The sequence below is a fragment of the Alexandromys fortis genome, unplaced genomic scaffold, assembly GCF_014885135.2.
Source record: "Alexandromys fortis isolate MF-2015 unplaced genomic scaffold, M_Fortis_MF-2015_v1.1 scaffold_26, whole genome shotgun sequence".
NCBI classification, from domain to species: Eukaryota; Metazoa; Chordata; class Mammalia; order Rodentia; family Cricetidae; genus Alexandromys; species Alexandromys fortis.
The window spans coordinates 1099655-1110142 of NW_026067894.1; the positions used below are offsets into that span (position 1 = coordinate 1099655).

At 53.9% G+C, this 10488-nt stretch overlaps 1 protein-coding gene across 1 annotated transcript in view; it reads right to left on the minus strand.

The window, feature by feature from the left end:
* Positions 1-6695, minus strand: part of Padi2 (peptidyl arginine deiminase 2) — a 39616-nt gene extending 32921 nt beyond the window's left edge. Inside the window, exon 1 of the mRNA XM_050154245.1 lies at positions 6535-6695. Coding sequence (XP_050010202.1) covers positions 6535-6626 — 92 coding nt within the window. The 5' untranslated portion in view covers positions 6627-6695. The remainder of the gene's footprint in view (positions 1-6534) is intronic.
* Between the last annotated feature and the right edge of the window lie 3793 nt (positions 6696-10488).

Consider the following 10488-nt stretch of genomic DNA (forward strand, 5'->3'; position numbering starts at 1 on the left):
AGAGAGAGAGAGAGAGAGAGAGAGAGAGAGAGAGAGAGAGAGAGAGGTGAGCTCCCTGGTTGGGGGTGTAGCTTGGCAGTAGTGCACTTGCTTAACATGCACAAGGACTTGGGTTCTGGAAAGATGGGTCAATGATGTCTGTGGTTCTCAGACGATTCTCTGAGGAAATAACATTTGAGCTAAGAGTCTAAAGTTTATTCTCAAAGCAATCAGTTAAGTCCAGAACTCTAGCATCAGTGACAGGGTGACACACTACTGTCTCAAGAGGATTTCTTTCAAGCTCCAAGCTGCCCTGATGCTGTAGGACTAGGGAGACCTGACACAGAAAAAATGGAAGAAGGTGAGTGTGGCTGGATCTGTGTGTGTGTGTGTGTGTGTGCGCGTGTGTGTGTAGGTAGGTAGGTAGGTGGGTGGGTGGGTGGGTGGGTGTATGCACACGCACATGGGGAGAGGATGGTCATGATTGTGGGACAGGTCCCAGACATGTTGGAGCTGGTCTTTCTACTGAGGGAGGGACATTACCAAGGGCTTACCAGCAAGGAGGGATTACAGAAGAAAAGTAATGGAAGTGTGTGTGTGTGTGTGTGTGTAGGGGCAGTAAGTGAGCAGGTGATGGAGGCGATGGTAGCTGCCATGTGTGTGGTGATGGTCCTTGGGGCTGGATAGTGGAAATGGAGAGAAATGGCTAGGCAGACCTGTGCCCAGCTTCTCAAACGCTGTGTGGCCTCTGGCCTCCTGCCTGTCCGATCTTCTTTCAGACATTGGGGAAAGGTCTTGGGAATAGCCTGGCAGGCATGGGGAGGCCCACAAAGACTCACACTTCAGGGTGTGATATGACTGGTCTTTGCTGGCCCCTGGCTCTCAGCTTGTCCATTTGGCTTGGACCTCATTAATGCCAGCTGGGGTTCATCCTTGGAGTGACCCCAGCTCCTGGCAGCCGGGGTGTGACATCCTGCCCTTAGGTCTTTGGAGGAGTTGGAAGGGGCAGTTATGGCTGCTAGACTGGTGAGCACCCTCAGGGACAGAGATGAGGGGAGGGAGGATGATCTTAGGCCTCACACCTGATGCTCACTATGGTGGTGGCCAGGTTTTGAGGGCTGGCGCTAGCCCAGGCAGGGCTGATTGAGGCAAACCTTGGCATGGCATGTATATATAGCTGGCCTCCTTCTCTACGTGGCAGCCCAGCAACCTCCATCCCAGGGTGCCGTGCCTCTGGCAGCCGAGGTCCCTCTACAGGGAAGAAACAATCTAAACTCTGCTAACTTCCTTCCTCAGAAGCCTTTGAGACCCTCCTGCCTACAGATCAACATCCAGCCCCTGAGCAAAGGCTTCAAAGCCCCAACTCTATTTATTTGTTTGTTTATTTATTTATCCTCCTCCCCGCCACCGCCTCCCATTTCCCTCCCCCTCCCCTAATCAAGTCCCCCTCCCTCGTCAGCCCAAAGAGCAATCAGGGTTCCCTGCCCTGTGGGAAGTCTAAAGGACCACCCACCTCCATCCAGGTCTAGTAAGATGAGCATCCAAATTGCCTAGGCTCCCACAAAGCCAGTACGTGCAGTAGGATCAAAAACCCATTGCCATTGTTCTTGAGTTCTCAGTAGTCCTCATTGTCTGCTATGTTCAGCGAGTCCGGTTTTATCCCATGCTTTTTCAGACCCAGGCCAGCTGGCCTTGGTGAGTTCCCAATAGAACGTCCCCATTGTCTCAGTGTGTGGGTGCACCCCTCACGGTCCTGAGTTCCTTGCTCATGCTCTCTCTCCTTCTGCTCCTGATTTGGACCTTGAGATTTCTGTCCGGTGCTGCACTGTGGGTCTCTGTCTCCTTTCATCACCTGATGAAGGTTAATATTCAGGAGGAGGCCTATATGTTTTTCTTTGCAAAGCCCCAACTCTTGTTCTCTGGACCATACCCTTATACTCCAGGCCACTGAAATGACTCCCTTCCTGCCTCCATGGGTCCCATTTTCCAGGCGGTTTGCTCCCACGGGAGTTATCCTAAGTTCCATACTGAACCTTTGTCTGTCTTATGAGACCCAGTTCACTTGCCCCCTCTTCCAGGAAGTCTTCCCCCATCCCACCAGCCAGATCACCTTTCTCTCTTCCTTAGCCAGGGTCTCAAATACTAACTTTTCTTTAATATATGTCTCTCCCGTGAGTCTCATGAACACTTTGAGGGCAGTAACCATGGTTCATCATGACGGGTGATACAATAATAAATTCAATCTTATTCACAACAGTGATTAGGGATCATTTACCAGGTGCCATCCTCCAAATCACAGGCTCTCAATCCATACTTCACACAACTCGATGAGGCCTTCCTGACCCATCCCATTTCACAGATGAGCACACCGAGATCCATACAGAGTGAGTCCTCACTCCAGAGATGTCTCCAGACCCTCGGAGGAGGCTGTGAGTGAACCATGCTCCATGAGTCCCAGGCCTGGGGGAGCCCATTGGTCCTCACCAGAGTCCTCTAGGTAAGGACCCAGAGAAGAGGATTCTTAGGGACCTCAAGATCCCCCATCCCCCCGATAAACACACTTATTTGCAGATTATAGTCAGAAACTCAGAGACCCTTGACTAAAGGGTGGCTTGAGGGTGGAAATCCTGCAAATACATTATCACCCTAAATCAGGGATCTGTGGTCAGAAGGGAAGAGCATCACAGATCCCCACTACAGGAAGGGACTGTGGACTTGGCATACAGGGTGCCAGGTCCTTCCTCAGCCCTCCCACCCCTGAGCACTAGCCTGAAACCTGAGTCCTAAGCAGCTCCTGGCAGAGCCTCCTGTCCAAGGCCCAGGGCTCTAGGTGTTGTTCTAATTTATGAGGCCACGGGACCTGGCCTGATGTTTTCCTTCGTCATTCTCTCGGCAGCAGGCATTGCTGCTCTGCCAAGCTTTGCCACATACCCTTGACCTTCCATGGACCCATCCAACACCATCCAACCAGGTCTGTCTATTGAGGCTGGAGGTGAGAAGCGCAGCCCCGTGCTAGCTGTCTGCAGCCATCAGTGGTCATGCTCACTGAGCCACCCAGCCACCCAGCCACCCAGCCACCCACCACACAGCCCACAATGACTCTCTAAGGAAATGAGCAGGGAGGAGCCATGCCCCAAACATGAGTCTCAGGAAGACAGATTGAGAGAACCGCTGGCAGCCTGGGCCTTGCTCCTGAAGCACTTCTTGGCCGTGTGGTCTGACTTTAGGTCTCTAAGGGCTAAAGGGACCTAGTACCTAGCTCATGAAGTCAGTATGAGGGCTGAGCATATGCAAATGACTAAATGCATATGAAATGAGCATGTAAATGTTAGGAAGGCTTCTGGGTGTCCAAAAAGTGTTAGGGGGTGATATTAAGTGAATAATGGCAAGATCGCTCTTTCTCGTGTGTGTGTGTGTGTGTGTGTGTTTGTGTGGTGTATACTCACATGTGTATGCAGGGGTGCATGTGCTTACATGTGCAACTGTGAAAACTCACAGAGGCAAGAGGACAATATTGGGTGACCTGCTCTATCTGCCTTAATATCTCTCTGTCTCTGTCTCTGTCTGTCTCTGTTTCTCTCTCTCTCTGTTTCTCTCTTGTGTCTCTCTCTGTTTCTTTCTCTCTGTCTCTGTGTCTCTTTCGGTCTCTGTCTCTGTGTCTATGTCTCTCTCTGTCTCTCTCTCTCTGTGTCTCTGTCTCTCTGTGTCTCTATCTCTCTCTGTGTCTCTCTGTGTCTCTGTCTCCCTCTCTCTTTGAGACAGCCTCACTATGCATCACTGACTGTCCTGGAACTCGCTGTATAGATCAGGATCTCCTGGAACTCGTAGATATCCAGCTGCCTCTGCCTTTCAAGGACCAGGGATTATAGACATGAGCCCTGCATCATTTTTTTGAGTAAGGGTCTCTCATTGACCTTGGAGCTAGGTTGCTTGCCAGTTAGCCCCAGTGAGCCTCCTGTCTGTTCTCTCAGCACTGGGGTTACTGTAATGTTTATGTGGGTGCTGGCATTTAAATTCAGGTCCCACCCACTGAACCATCTCTCCAGGCTGACAATAAGGTCTTTGAAAACCAAAACAAAATTAACACAAAAAAGTGTCTATTACTATTGAGCCAACAGATTCTAAGTTCCTCAAAGCAGCCTCCACCCAGAGACCACTCACCCCACGTAAAAGAATGGTGGGGCCTGGCATCGGACTGGGAAGGCAGTTCCCACCAGGGTCACAAGGTCTGGAAGGAAGAGGATTACCTTCACCCTCAGTCCTTGACAGGGGAGTGGGATTTGTTCATTCACCTTTGTGACCTGATGCGAGAACAAGGGCCCCCCACCTTCCTTCCTACATAACTGGGTGCGCTACCCACAGGCCTCGCTGTGTGGAATCTATTCTGAGGCCCTGGGGGTGACAGCATCACTTGGGATCCTGAACCAGAACCTGTGTCTCAGCCAGGAAGGACTTGTTAAGACGTAGAAGGCTGGGTGGAGGTGGTGATGTTTCAGGGTAGAGGACTCCCATCCAAGGTGGAGGGTTGCCAGGGGTCACACAGGGTGGGGTGGAGGAAGACGCATGATCTCTGAGCTGGACAGATTGACAGGGGTCCTGGTTGTCACCAGGTAAATGGCTTCCTCTTTCTGAGCCTCATTTTCTTCATGGGTGAATCAGGATGCTCAAAGGGCATCTTCCAGGTCTCACACATGTGTTGAGGGAAGACTGAAAACGGGTCATGCTGGTAGCCCAAGATGACCTGGAACTTGCTATGTAGTCTAAATGAGCCGTGGACTCAAGTCCTCTGGTTTTGGGATTACAGGTGTTAGCCACCAACCCCATATCCATCTCCAGTTAACTTACTTTAAAACACAGACCACTACAACACCTAAAGCGATGACTGTGGCCTGCATTCTGCCTCTTCTGGGCAGGTGCTGGTCTAGGCTGTGCTGACCCTTGGTGTTGGGGAACTGTCAAGGCTGTGAACTGTGAGTCCTGTGGTAGTTCCTGGTGGAGCTAACAAGAGCTGGCACCTGCCCTCTTGTCCCCTGCCAGGCTGGTTTCTCTCTGCTAGAGAGGAGCAAGGACAAGGACTTGGGTATGGACCCCTTTTGCTCCCTAGCCCCCAGCAGAGGCCCTGTCCCAGCTTTTCAGACAGTGCCCACAGTGTCCCAGCAAGCAGACAGGCATGGTGACAGCTGTGGCTTAGGGACCTGAGCGCCCTGGATCCTGGCTTACCCCTTGGCAGTGCCCAATTCAGAGCTGGGAAGGGGGAGAGATGGGCACTCTGCCAGGCCACTGGCGCCTAGTCCATACTCCGCCACTACGTTAGAATCTGCAGGGCCCATCCAGTCCTCTTTTATGGTCTGTATGCTGGACCAGTGAGGTTGAGGTCCAGGTGACATGGAAGCTGGGACAGGCTTAGGAGTAAAGGAGCAGAGAGGGGCCCTGGTGGCAGGCTTGCTGGGCTCAGCAGGGCCAGTGGCTCCTGGAGAAGGCAGCTGGGAGGGAACCAGAGAGTGGGAGCGGAGAGTTTAACAGGAGACACTCAGGTGGGCTTGCGAGGGCTTGGGAGAACCGGTGCTTTAGTGTCAGAATGATTTGGGATTTGGGAACAAGGCACACAGAGGAGGTACCCACGCGGGTCACCAGCACAGGGTCTCACCTCAGAGTGTACTGCATGCCCCTCCTTCCAGCATGAAGCCCTCCCACCCTAGGAACGGAGAGCATTTAGAATGTTTGGAGCAGAGAACAGCACATCAGACCTCAATGTGGTCTCTCAGGCTGCTCACCCAACCCCTGTCTCTGGTCCCACACCACACTCTACCCATTTTCTCGGAACATAGGACCGTAGCAGCCCCATTCCTTCACCCCGAGTCTCCGAGTCTCCGGTACCCCAAACCCCATCAAAGGTGCGGACAGAGAAGATGGGAGAGGAGAACAGATCCTGGCTCCCAGAGCATCAGTGGGTGGAAAGTGACCCCTCTCTAAGCTCAGGGTGAAGTCAGGAAAGGCATTTGGTGACACAGCCGGTGCCTCGGGACGGACAACCACCAGCAGCCCCTGGGAGGGTGAAATCGGATAAGTCCCAGGCCAGATTCCACCTGGGTAGCTCCCCTTTGAGCAAGCCAGTCCCCAGCACATCTCAGGGAGTTTCTGCTTGTAGGGAGTAGGAAGTCCGCTGGTGGAGGAGGCTGGGGTGAAAGGTGAACTAGGAGGGCCTGGGGGAAGTGAGAGAGAGGGGCGTGTTATAGGGAGCCCATGAGTGCTGAGGTCACCGGGGAGAGGGGCTGAAGAGACCAGGCATGAGAAGGTTAGGTTAAAGGGGAGCAGTCTCGGAGAGGGGTGAAGAGGGAACTGTGACTGAGTGTCTTGGAGGCCCTCAAGATTGCGTGTAAGTGGACACTAGCCTGGGCATTATCAGGTTTCTGAGAGTTCTCGGGATTTCTAAGGCTCTCGAACTGAAGGACAACTGGGATAGTGGAGCCAGGCTGTCCTGGTACAGAGTCTCAGAGTCTCGGGGTTTGTGAAGGGTGTGTGAGTCGGAGGGGGTGACTCGCCCATATGGCTCACCTGTAGACATCGGTCCAGAGCTGCGTGCCCAGCACGTACACCGCCTCCACGCGGCTCCCGTACAGCAGCCGCACCGTCCGCTCCCGCACCATCTTATCACCCCTGCAGAGCCGGCTGCTGTCCCTGCCGCTCCCGAGACTGTGCACCTGCTACAGGTGAGCCTGCCGCTGCGCCTGCGCCGGCCGCTGAGCGGCGTTTAAACCACAGCCGGAGGGCGGGGCTGGGCGGGGCTGTCCGTCGGACTCCTCTTGGAGTGGGCCTGCGGCCCGTTCATCAGGCCTGGCCCCGCCCTCCCGGAGCCCCTAACCGCAAGTTGTCAAGTCCTATTTTCTATAATTGGCTTGTTCATTCTTTTATTCATTAAATTCTCCTTTTTGGACCTACAGCCCGGAGGGGCAGACAATGCGAGCAGGAGCAGCCGAAGGGACAGGGCAGGAGTGGGTAGGAACACAGAGGAGGCGACCAGATCCAGTCTAGGGCCAGGGAAGGCTTCTCGGAGGAGACCTCTGAGGTTTCTTGAAGAAAATCTTGCCAACGCAAGGGGGAGGAGAGTAGTCTTCCTAACATCTTCGGGAAGTTGGGCACCCCACATCAGATCTACACTGCCGTGGGAAATAGGGGGTTGGATGGAGGGGGGGGGGAACCCTGCCCCTGGCAGGGACCGGAATGCTAAGCCCAGGCGTGAGGAGGGCTGCATGAGCCTGGAATGGCTCTTCCTCGGGGGTATTCTGGGAGTGTATTCTGGCTGCCCCAGACCACTGTGAGCAGGCTGAGCTGGGGCGGGCAGCGAAGACCCCAGCTGGAACGTGAGAGGACAGGAGAGGAGAGGATTGGTCCTAGGAGTGTTTATGGATGGAGATTTGAGTGGCTCCCGGTGGCTGAGAGGGTGTGCCTGTTTGAAGGGACAGGGACCAGGCAGAGGATTAGGGCCCCAGTCTGGGACACCAAAAGGTGTGCCAAGGTAGAGGTCAACGTGTGTCCTGGAAGGCCAGGGTGCATGTGACATCTAGTGGGGGGAGGGGTCTGAACCACCCTGAACTCCGTCCAGGCCCTTTCTCTCTGAACCCAAGCCTGGGGGCAATGCAGTAAACAGCAGCGTTTGAGGAAGGGGCTTCTTGCCGTGGGCTTGGAAACTGCAGGGTGGGTAGATGGAGGGGATGCATACGGGGGAGGGAGGTGGACTGATGGGAGACCCCTGAATTAAACAGGGGCTGCTCATAGGTACCGAATGCCCAGGCACACCCAGCCAGCCCTGGACTCCAACCTTCTCCTCCAGATGCCCAAATTAGGAGTTGGTAAGGACCCCAGCTGTTCCTGGGTGTCAGAGATCTGGGAGGAATGTGGGTGGAGAAGGGAGAGGGCCCAGAGTCCCCGCCAGAGGGGTCACTCACTGTCCCCCCACAAAGGCTTCCTGTTCAGATCCTGGGAGAGGCTAGTAACTTCTGATTGGTTCCTGGCAGAGCTTCATCCAATCAGGAGGAAGCATGGGGAGGGCCACCTGCCTAAGTGGGAGAATGAATCCCGGTGGCAACAAGCTGATGGAACCCCTCTCCTTCAGAGGCAATCTTGGGCCTGAGCACCCCTCTGCATGTAAGCCAGATGGGTCGCATCTCACCTCCAAGAGGTGCAGAATATGAGTTTTTTTATACCACCCACTCCCACCAAGTAAGTGGGGTCCGGTGTGGGGTAAGGACACGTCTCCTCTCAGCCAAGTCCCAAGTGGGTCACAACAGAGCTAGGGTTGCTATGGCATCCGGCAAAGGCCGTGGTTACCCAGCTGAGCAGAAGTACCAGCGAGGACTTATCTCCCGTGCGGTTTCTGCGCCCCCACACTGCTCCCAAGTAGCACTTTCCCATGTATTAGATTATTTTATCTTTCCAGGAACCCTGGCACTTTGGAGGTGAAGAAAGAGAACCCAGAGAAGGTGAAAAATCAACCCGGAGGTGCACAGCTCCTGGCAGCGGCAGAGAAGGAACCTGGGTGGAGACACAGGGTGTGTAGGTAGGAGCTTAGCGGGCGAGAGTTGCTCGTCCTACCTCTAGTAAGCTCACAGGCAATCCCTCAGTACAATGGAGGATACAAAACTATATTAAATGAAACAATAGATAGAAAACGCTGGCAGAATTTCGTCCAAGGCTCAGGATACAAAGCCCTCTCCTGCATGTAATCCACCCCTGTCTGGCTACCCACACTCGAGCCTCTGACCTGGTTCTGGCTCACCCCATTGGGCCCAGTGCCTGGTTTGATGGGGTGGGAGCTTTTGGAGCCCAAGGGTTTAAAATAGCTGAAGTGGTCACAGCTGTTGGTGGATTGAGGGCCGGAGGTCGTACACATTACGGCTGCTCCTGCTGCCCCCATGGAGCCCAGAAAATCCACATGGCATCTCTGGGTGCCTTTTGGAGAGTGCCAGCAAAGGGTAGGCTCAGATCCGACCAGTTCCCAGCACTGACGGTCCCGGACCCCTCCTCCAACACAACCCCTGCCAAACAGGAGGCCGGAGAGCCTGGCCTGGAGGGGTCTCCTCTGCCAGGTGCCCTGCTCTCTTGTGGGACTGCTCTGTGCCTGGCTTTGGGGAGCCTGTCTGGAAGGTGACTTAAAACATCCATGAGGCTGCTTTGAGATGGGCAGCTCACCAAGGGCAGAATAAAAAAAAAAAAAAAGAAAAGAAAAAAAAAGCTGGTTATTGGGGAAAATTAAAAAAAAATCATGACCATCCAGGGCCTAGCAGCAAAGACCAATGTGGACATTTTTTGGTAGGACCCCCCCACCACAATTTTAGGTGTGTTCATGCAAATGTGTGGGTGTAGAGGTCAGAGGTCAATGTCAGGTATCTCCTTGTAACACCTTCCACCTTAATTTTTAAATTTTACATGTTGTGTGTATGGGTGTTTTGCTTGCATGTATGCAGGTCCTGTGTGTGTGCCTGGTGCCCTGGGAGGCCAGATATCCCAGGCCAGGCATCGGATTCCCTGGAACTGGAGTTACAGACAGTTGTGAGCTATGGTGCGGGTGCTGGTCCTCTGGAAGAACAGCCAGTGCTCTTAACCACGGGGCTGAATCATGGTCTCTCTGCTCCAGCCCTCCCACCTTCGTTTTTGAGGCAGGGTCTCTCTCTGAAGCTGGAAGTCAACATTTTAGCAAGAGTAGGGGAGCAGCAAGGGCACCCACTCCATGCATCTGAGTAAAGCAAGTCCTTTGCTGTGTTTTGAGTCTCATCCTGCAGGTCCTGCCCAGGGGCAACAGCCATCACACAGAGCCCTGAGGCTGTGCCAGAAACTACTCAACATTGTCCCACCTTTGAGCTCACTTCACTGCCCCGACCCCCGCCCACAACAACCCAGTGCAGTGGGCAGTATTGTCAACCCTCCCCCATTTGAACAGAGTCCCAATCCTTCCAGTAGAAAAGATGTAGGCCTTTGGATTGGGCAGATTTGGGTCTGCTGGGGCGCTCTCTGGACTTCTGTGTCTTCCTCTGTGAAGAAAACACTCCTAATACCCAGCCTGCATGAGTGCAGAAGGTAAAAATGATGAGAGGCAAATCGCTCAGCCTGTGGTGGCCTGCCAGAGCCGAGTTCCGCTAGTTCATGATATCCTCTCTGCAGATGACCCTTGTCTGAAGGCTTTGCAAGAGGGGCATCTGTGTGCTACACTCGGAAATGTCCACAGTGTAAGGACAGCCTGGTTCTACCTTGTGAGTCGTCGGAAAGGGACTTGGGCTCTATATTAAGGTCATGGGAAGCCACGGAAAGCTCTGGAATATGATGATGGCATGACCTCATTTGAGGAGACTCCCTGTGGAGACAGGAATCTTGGCGGGAGACCAGAGTGGACTTGAGATGGAGGCAGGCGTCCTCCTCTCTGTGACTGTGCCACGGGACCTGCAGGCCTGGCCTGACCTCACCTCCTCACATTCTCCCTTTCTCTAGAAGAGACCTGCTGCTTCTCCTCCTTAG